The 10,000-nt window shown below is 47.8% G+C and overlaps 1 protein-coding gene across 4 annotated transcripts in view; it reads left to right on the forward strand.

Annotated features, from left to right (window-relative positions):
* Nucleotides 1-10,000, forward strand: part of LOC135827420 (uncharacterized) — a 48,402-nt gene that overhangs the window by 31,434 nt on the left and 6,968 nt on the right. For all 4 annotated transcript variants that reach the window (XM_065339912.1, XM_065339909.1, XM_065339911.1 and 1 more), the window contains 2 exons: nucleotides 1-209; nucleotides 3,853-8,154. The exon at nucleotides 1-209 is cut by the window's left edge and continues 85 nt beyond it. In XM_065339912.1, coding sequence (XP_065195984.1) covers nucleotides 1-209; nucleotides 3,853-7,052 — 3,409 coding nt within the window. In that variant the 3' untranslated portion in view covers nucleotides 7,053-8,154. The remainder of the gene's footprint in view (nucleotides 210-3,852; nucleotides 8,155-10,000) is intronic.

A 10,000-nucleotide genomic window follows, 5' to 3' on the forward strand; every position in this document is an offset into this window, starting at 1 on the left:
GATCAAGAAACATCTCATAACTGACAGCACATCAATAGAGAGACTAAAGAGAATTCGGTCCCGGGATGGACAATCTGATCATAATGAGGAGATCATCCAATTGCTCAGAGCTGGTGGCCTAAAGACTTATCGTGATCTCTGTGTTGTCATTGAGGAACTTGGGTATGTGGACAAGAGCAAGGAAATGCTCTCCATTTTGTCCCACACAGGTATGTTATTGCTATACTTTTAACTGGAAATTTTTGTGTGTTTGTGTTGGTGTGTGTGTGTGTGTGCGTGCGTGCATGCGCGCACGCGTGCGTGTGCGTGTGTTTGTGTATGTGTATGTGTGTTTGCATGTTCGTGTATGCATGCATAGGTCAAACCATGCATTTTATAGTGGAAACTTTCAATTAGCCCTTTGGAGTCCATAGCTTTTTTGCTTCCGCAGTATTTGTGCCAGTCATGAAAGTGCGCACTCAATTTCCAACATAACTTTGGTTCTGCTTCACCGATTTTGAAGATCTTGGGATCGTTGGAAAGCTCTTGATGAGAGAAATACAATGAACCCAAACTCGCCAAGAGCAATACTCATTGTCCGCCGCAACGCGCTCCAAACGCGAGTCCAGCTCCAGATCTGAGACGAAATCGGTCTCCTGTAGCCATTTCACTGAATCTACCTCGGAACTGTTCAAATGTTTTCAAGTAGAAGCTTACCTTGCCGTGACTTCGCGCCGCGCCGGTCCTGGCACATGCCGCCTGTCATGAAGCTGGGAAAATCCCATTTTTCACGCCCTGCTGACTCGCAGCACGCATGTTCGATCGCTCGCCGCTCACTCAAACTTGATCAGAGACTTCGGACCTGTTCGAGGCGATAGCTGAGAGTTTTCTCTACCATCTACTTGGTCCGCGTCAGCGATATTGTCGCTTATCTTTTAGCTTTGTTTATATGTCGCCAATGCTTACTTCGCAGCCCATTTCGTCCCAATTTTGGTTAGCAAGTTAGTTTGCTAGTACCTGAAAGGTCTAGCTAGAGTTCGAGTGGATTTCGAGAGCGACAGGTGGGTGATTCTGATTGATACAGCGCCGCATCAAAATAGATTATCTTTTTACGATGTGCAGGCAAGAGCAGCGCAAGCCACAATAAAGTCATCGGCTACTCGGAGTGAGCTCCATTTTGCTGAACGGCCGAGATCGCTCACCTCAGGGATCGTTCATCAAGCTGAGGTCGCAGCTCCCTTACCTCCAGCGCAACGCTCGGAGTATCCAGCGCGTAGTGGAGATTTGCAAGTACTGTACGCGTCGTCGTCGTTCAAAATAAAATCTTGCAAAGAACGGCGTCTGATTTGAACCACACAGGCTGTCGAATTGCCCACGCGAAGTCCTATAGAGAAGGCGACCGTCATGATCTACTTCTCTTTAGAAAATAGCCAGGCAGCGGAGAGGAAGAGAGATGAGCTTGCAAAAGCAAGAGTGTCAATCCCGAGCAAAAATGTTTGTTGCCAGCGCCGAGAGCAGCGACGAGGAGGACCGAAAAAGTAGGAACCCTTCCTTGGACAGTAAATTCCTCGGAGCTAGGTGTCATTCTATACCTTACCGTCCATTGTACCAAGTTTTATCACTTCAAGTGCACGCGTTCATGTCCAAAGTCTAAGTTCAAATTGTCGAAAGATAAGCGACAATATTGCTGACGCGGACCAAGTAGGTCCTTCGATTATTGAATTTGGTCAAGATTTGGCCGCGAACCGAAAGTTTGACTGCGCCCACATGCATACAAAATGTCCATGGTTTCGAACCATGGACGCCAAAGGGTTAATTAAAAAGGGGCAGTACGGAGAGAGATGAAAATCTCAGGGCCCGTTGAGTTTGGTACGCGCAGTCAAATGGTCTTGGTCCCAGGAGGGTCAGCGTGACGGACGTCAGGCGAAATTACTGGTCAGTCGGCGACACGCATTTTTCACAAAAAATTGCGTTTCACCTGCTGGGAGAGTATGCGTCTCATCCTGAGCACGTTTTTTTCTTCTTTTTTCAGCTCCAGTATAGCTGTATTTTTCATTGCAAAGCCGTCCTCGCGACCTCGATTGTTGTGTTCGTTGTTCAAACGAAGTGGACATTCAATCATGAAGGCAGAGGACATAGGAGCCTGATTGGAGTTTCTCGTGACATAGGACGGCCACACAGAGACGCTTTGGGATTTTCTGAATATAAAATACCGTACGCACGATGCTGAGATCAATTTGTGCGATATCAAATTGTTTGTGATCTACCACATCGAGCAGAACGGGATCCAAACACAAGCTTACCGACGGTTAGGCTGCCGACCTGACTGGACAAATGATTCTTGGCTTCACCAGACGCCAGAAGTCGGACACCATGTCCTTTGCCACGACGTCCATCTCCAAAAAGAACACCATCTTCGTCGTGAAAAGGCTTGAAATACTCAATATTCAACCGAGATTCGCGGTCTCATCCGTTCTCAGATCGAATCATTTTTTGTTGTAGCAGTTGCAGGGCAGATCCCTGCCACTACTTCAACAGAAGATGGCTCCAAAGCATGCCTGGAACAAGCCATATCGAGTTTGCAAGCCACCCCTCTCAGCAAAAAATTCGAAGAAATTCGAAATTTCAATGGTGGAAGATATACTATGAAGAGAATTTCAAAAAGTATGTTTCGCGGAGCGATCGCTCAACCTACGTCATTCAAACTTTGCAGGATGGTTCAGACGTACATGCTAGGCATGGAACCACAGAAGATGATATCATAGCTGACACACAGAGTCACACACACAGCAGATTCGTGTGCACAGATACTAAATTAGTGGACGTCGTCATCTTCTTCCCGCTGATCTCAAATGTACTATGACGTGCTATTTCGCCTGACGAAGACGTTTCATCACGTTCCGTTGCAAAGCGAGTCGGACTCCAAGCAGACATTGGTGTGCTTCTGCGGTGCCATCGTCTTCGCTGGTTTGGTCACCTTGCCAGGATGGATTCCGCCCGTCCCCCCAAGCAGGTGCTTTTCGGGGAACTTCCGTCGCGGTGCCCCAGTCATGGCCCCAGGAAGAGATGGCATGATGTCGCTAGATCTGACCTGGTCGTGGCAGGGATCCCGGAAAATGACTGGTATGATGTAGCACAAGACAGGGGAGAGTGAAGGAAGTTGTCTTGTCGTCGTCCCCGTCCTCCTCCTCCAGATCTAGCAAAGAGTTTTCAGTGCATGTATGGACGAACATTCCGCCGGATGGGTGACTTGAAGCGCCATTCCCCATATTACTCACCTCGCATGCTATCATCGCACTAGCCGTGTGTGTGTGTGTGTGTGTGTGTGTGCGTGTGCGTGCGTGTGTGTGCGTGCGTGCGTGCGTGCGTGTGTGTGTGTGTGTGTGTGTGTGTGTGTGTGTGTATGTGTGGATCAATGAAAAACTGTATCCAAGTTTAAAACAGGGAGGCTCCAGGCGGTCCAACAGGGTAGGATACTCAATACCGAAAGGCTAGTTCAGACAATAATATGAGGATGAAAAAATGTTTTAACTCTGAGTTTCATGTACTAAGTGATCATCAGAAAACAGCAATGAGTAACTCTGGATACTGGTTTAAACTTTTACTTTGTGGGTATATAAACCAGTATCCAGAGTTACTCGTTACTGGTTTCTGATGATCACTTAGTGCATGAAACTCAGAGTTAAAACATTTTTCCATCCTCTTTTTATTGTTTGTATCCAAGTTTATCCAAATTTGTGTATCCAAGTGGATGCACAAATCCAGCCTGGTCGCGACATAAAACGTTCAGCCCTAAGTGCTGACCCAGTGCACGGCAAAAATAATTTGCACAATGTCACATGAAATCTCTCTTCTTGTTTTCTGTGTTGTTAGGTGGCAAGTCCCTATCAACGGAATGTGAAGATGTGGATGATGTACCTTCACAAGTACTACATGCACAGAAACTACTCAAGGATCAATATTGCCGTGCCAAGGATACCTTTGCTAGTGAAATGCTCCCGGTTGGTGTATCTCCAACTGTTGAACACGTTGAAGCCAACTTTGTGATGCTGAACAAGTCCAGTCTGAGTAAGGAGTTCAAACAAAACAACTTTGTTGCATCAAGCTATGATATGTGGAGAGTTGAGCATGCTTTCACTGATGCTGGTGAGAAGATGACATCAGTTAAATTGGAGTCTCTTGGTAACAACACGATGAAAGACAATACAACACAACAAGGAGACACGCTGGGAACAATGGCGGTAGCCAGTGCAGGATGTGGCAAGACGTTTGTATTTACCAAGGTTGCACCTCTACGATGGGCGATGGGCCAGCTGTGGAAACGCAAGAAACTGGTTGTGGCAAGGGAGTTACGTCGTAAAGATGTGCATGATGCTGAATCACTGAGTGAGCTGCTGTATCTTAAAGGAATCGGCATCGAGGACAGTCATGACCGCCAAGTAATCTGTGCTTACGTACGTCAGCATCCTGAGTGCCTAACGCTTATCCTGGATGGCTTGGATGAGACCAAACTGTCTGATTTGAGCAGCTTTCTTCATCGCGTAATAGCTGGGCATGAGCTACCGGGTGCTCATATTCTTGTCACATCGCGGCCCTGTGCCGATGCCTTCAGCCTTTCAGCATTGCCTTTCTATCGACAACATGTCGAACTGGTTGGCTTCCGTCCAGATGATGTTAAAACCTATATTAAGAAAGTCCTCCGACCAAAGAAGGCCAGCGAGCTCATTACTGAAGTTGAACGTTCTTCATATTTGCAGGGGATGATGGCCACACCGTTCATTGCGAAGGAAGTGTGCATCCAGTACCACTGTTCAAATCACATCCCGCGATGCTTAGCCGATCTCTTTGACCAGATGATAATTCAGATCCTTGAACGCAAAAGTGGGAACAGTTACAAGCAGTGGAGTTCAATACCGAAGCAAATCCGTAATTCAGTGTTTGAGATTGGAGAGTTTGCGTTCAGGATGCTTGTGAAGAAGCAGCTGATATTCGATGAGAGCGACATCCAGCAGCATTCGGTCAGTCAAGATGCGATGCGGCTTGGTCTTCTTGTGACTGATGAAGAGTCACCTTCCAGGAAGGAACTCAGGCAGTATCGCTTCAGCCACCTTACAGTGCAAGAATACCTAGCTGCCCTCTTCCAAGCGCACCACAAGCCAATGACTAAAAACAGGATCACACGACTCGTTGAATGTCTTGGTTCAGAAAGTGCGCACATGAGAACGTTCTGGTTTCTGCTGTGTGCCCAGCTGGAAACTGTGCGCCAGGCTGACTGCTTGGTGAACGCATTGCTGACCAAGGAGAAAACAACAGAATGGGATGGGGACATGGACGAGCTTGAGGTACTTCTTTCCGATGAGTTTCCACTGAACTTCATCTTGCCAATGTTAGATGTTCTGAACGCTTCATCGAGATGTCAACTTGCAGAGGAACTACTGCGTGATCGCTTTGGTGGTCATGGTGCAAGTGAGTACATTGAATCAAAGATCAGCAAAGAATGTGCTGTATCTACTACCCACGACGATGTGACATATCTGCGATTTGCTCTGCTTGAATGGCAAAACTCAGCTGCTAAAGCCACTACAGACAGTCTTCTGCAGTCTCTGGGAAATGTCAGTCCAGAGCTTCGTCAGCATTGTGAGGATAGTCTTGGTGGACAGTACATGAATACTGATGGCTCAAGTCTACAGGGTTATAAAGTAAGTAAGTCACGTCAGATTCTTGCATACCTGTGCTACTCAGAGCTTGTTAACCATCAGAAGATGAACAATTGCCAGATGCCATCTATCAGAGCATTACTTGCTTCCAACCAACTCGTCATAGATGGCAATTCACATCCAGCTGAACACCGTGCCATTGATACAGCACTGCAACATCATCCTGATGCTGTACAGCGTGTGGCAGTGGATGACTGGTCATCAGACCACTCAGATCAGTTCCCACGCTCACTAGGTCAGTGTAGTGGAATAAAAACGCTATACGTGTTTAGAGTGATGGAGGACACTGCAGTTTCTGATACGATTCAACAGTGCATTCAGGCGTCTCATGAAAGTCTACACGTACTGCACCTGGTCGAGTGTACTGATAATATCGTGGCCAACGCCATTCTTGCTGTCTCATCCTGTAAACAACTTGAGGACATCGAAGTGGGTCGGTGCGAACCTACACCCATTACTGGAGTTACCATGGCGAATGCACCGTCTGCGATGACAAGTGTCACTTCTATCACCATGACGGAGATAAATGACCCGGGCGTTAGTGCCACCACCCTGTCAACATTAAAAAACCTAACATTACTATCTCTTTGGAACTGCGGACTAACAGCAAGATCACTACCTGCCATTATCAATGCTCTACAGTGCTTGCCACAGCTGGAGAAGTTGTATCTTAGTGGAAATGACTTGAGTGACATGAATGCAGATTATGCTACCACCCTGCCTTTGGTCAGCCTGCATCTCACAAACCTCAATATCAGTGATTGTGACCTCACAGTAAGATCACTACCTGCCATTACTCCAATTCTACAGTGCTGTTCACAGCTGCAGGTGTTGTATCTTAGGGGAAATGACTTCAGTGACATGACTGCAGATGATGCCACCACCCTGTTTGTGACCAGCCTATCAGCATGCAACCATCTCACATGGCTGGATATCTGTAATTGTGGCCTCCCAGCAACAGCACTACCTGCCATTACTACTGGTATACAGTGCTGGACACAGCTGGATAGGTTGTACCTCCATAGCAATGACTTCCATGATGTCACTGCCAGCCAGGCTACAGACTTCATTGCAGCTGTGAACAACCACACAAATATCTCAGAACTCCTCATGATTGCTGATGAAGAGATGGAAGATGAAGAGATGGAAAATGAGCACTACACCCGACTGCTATCACCTCAGTCATACCTCAAGGACTTGGAAATTAAGGACTTTGTGGGTTCCGATGACAGCAATGACAGCAACAGCAGTAGCAGCTATGACAGCAACAGCAGTAGCAGCTATGACAGCAACAGTAGTAGCAGCTATGACAGCAACAGTAGTAGCAGCTATGACAGCAACAGCAATATCAGCTAGGACACTAACGGCATTAGCAGCTATAACAGCAACAGCAGTAGCAGCGATGACAGCAACTGCAGTAGCAGCTATAACAGCAAGAGCAGTAGCAGCTAGGACATCAACAGCAGTATCTGTAGTGATGACCGCAACAGCAGTAGCTGTAGTGGTGACACGGGTGAAAGATATATCCGAATTGATGATTACATGAGCAGTGGAAGCCATTACAGCAGCAGCAGCAGCAGCAATATCAGCAACAGCGATGACCACAGTACCAGTGGTCACAATTGCAGCAACTGCAGTAGCAGCGGCAAAGGCACAGCAAGCATGCAGTACTAGTACTACCAACAACAATAGCAGCAGCAGCAACAGCAGCAGCAACAGCAACAGCAGAAACACAGCAGCGACAGTAGCAACGGATATGACTTCAGCTGCAGCGATAGCAGCGGATATGATTTCAGCTCCAGCGATAGCAGTGGATATGACTTCATCAACAGCAGTAGCAGTGGATGTGACTTCAGCAGCAGTAGCAGCGGATTTGACTTCAGCGAAAGCAGTAGCAGCAGATATGACTTCAGCTGCAGCAGTTGCAGCAGCAGATATGACTTCAGCTGCAGCTGTAGCAGCGGATATGTCTTCAGCAACAGCAATAGCAGTGGATATGTTTTCAGCAGCAGCAGTAGCAGTGGATATGTCTTCAGCAGCAGCAGTAGCAGCGGATATGACTTCAGCAGCAGCAGTAGCAGTGCATATGTCTTCAGCAGCAGCAGTAGCAGCGGATATGACTTCAGCAACAGCAATAGCAGCGGATATGACTTCAGCAACAGCAGTAGCATTGGATATGCCTTCGGCAACAGTAGCAGCATCAGTGACCGTAGCAACAGCAGTACCAAAGGTGAAGGAAGCAACAGCTGTACCAGAGATAACCATAGCAACAACTGAAGCAGTGGTGATGGCTGCAACACAGACAGTGGTATCAACAACAGTGGTGGCGATGCTCACTGCAAGTGTGTGAATTCGTTGCCGACATTTGGTGACATGGGTAGCAACGTCAGAGAAGTGCAAAACCTGGACTTGAAAGAACTCGCATTCTATTTGCAACGTCTTCCCGGTCAATACACATGTAAGTTTCCCTTTCTGATCTATCAACTGCTCCCGAATATTACGCAAATGACCAAGTGTAAATTTCTCCGTAATAGATGTTCAACGGTCGCACAACGGCTAGATTCATTTTTATCTTTCAATGAGTTTGGTCCGATGTGTGAATTTTTATCTTTCAATGAGTTTGGTCCGATGTATGACTAGTGCTTCCTCCGGAAACAAAAACTTCATGACTTTGATAGACCTGTCTGTTCTGGTGAATAGATGATATGCCAAATAACGTGCAACTAGACTTGGGAGGGCATCGCACACAAGTTGCATACAAATTACACTACGATGTGTACACGATAGGCCCTGAGCTCTGCAGGAATACAAGTTACAGGTAACCGTACAACTTTGAAAATGTATGCAACTACTCTGCAATGCCCTCTCAAGTCTAGTTGCACGTTATTATCAATAGACACCAATACACACATACACACACACACACACACACACACACACACACACACACACACACACACACACACACACCACACCACACCACACCACACCACACCACGCACGCACGCACACACACACACGATTAGAGACTTCAGGAGGTTCGCGACGGTTAGCGCCATGTTGGATTTCCGAATTTTTTTCTGAAAAATAGTGCCTTTCGGAGTGGAAAAATGGGACGCGATCATGCACAATCGAGTAAAAAAATAAGCTGTTTGACCATGACTTCGCAGCGCGTGCTCGAGTCGAGACAAGATTTGAGGAAGAAGCTCAGCCACTAGTGGACTTGCGGATTTGTTTTGACATCGGCGGTTTTTGGATAGCTTGGTTCTCCTGTCGACGTGTCGTGGAGATGAAGACGCGGGAGAGTAATCTGTCACCCACGACGCGGCCTCGCATTCTGCGTACTGGACGATTCAAGAAGCCGAGGAGGGGGACGCTTCGCAAGCTCAAACGATCGATCAAGTTTCTGAAAAACGGAAAGGGCGATCTCCACCACCAACGCCACTGGATTCGACTCCCGCGAAGAGGTCGTTCAGTGCCCCTCTTCACGGTCGACGAATCGTTCATCTCAGGTATCTGGCTCAGTGTGGGATTGTCTGCGTGCCAGAATCCTGGATGTGGCAAACCTCTGGCGCTCATTGATTGCGTTGAAGAGAAGAGGTACGGCCTGGGCAGCGTACTTGTCATTCCGTGTCCGCAGCAGTGTGGGATGGAGAATTTTATGGATACAGATAGCCCTGTAACTGCTCAACACCCTGGCCCCCGTGCTTCCACAAGCAACACCAAAGCTGCTTTGGGTAAGTGTGTTTTTCAATCTCATAAGATTTATTCATGATATTTGGGAGTCATTGCCACCCTATGGCTATGGAAATGTATGAGCACACTGCATGCGCGGCGCGCGCGAGCGTGTGTGTGTTTGTGCATGTGTGCACCATACACATGTATGAACATGCACATGCATATGTGCTCATGTGGACGTGCCCTCGCACACATACTATACACACGTGCATGACCGCTCCCAGGGCATGTTGGTGTGACATGTGTATGCGGGCATCTCCACTCATGCACATGAGTGTGCACATGCATGTGGGTGGGTACGTACACGTGCGTGAATGTATGTGTGTGTACGCGCGCGTGTGAGAGCATGTGTGTGTGTGTGTGTATGCCCGCTGCTTTCGGACTGTGCAAGGCCGCAGTCGTCACCGGTGCTCGAGGACTGGCCCGCGCCCGACTGCCCAGCAGCGTAATTCGTTCAGTCATGTATGCGTGTGTTCTCTCCGGTTCCGTTTCCTCCACCATCTCCGGCGTCATCAGGCTGCGTGCTCCATCTTACTCTATGATGCCCCTCCGGGGCCCACGTGACC

The sequence above is a fragment of the Sycon ciliatum genome, chromosome 11, assembly GCF_964019385.1.
Source record: "Sycon ciliatum chromosome 11, ocSycCili1.1, whole genome shotgun sequence".
NCBI lineage: Eukaryota > Metazoa > Porifera > Calcarea > Leucosolenida > Sycettidae > Sycon > Sycon ciliatum.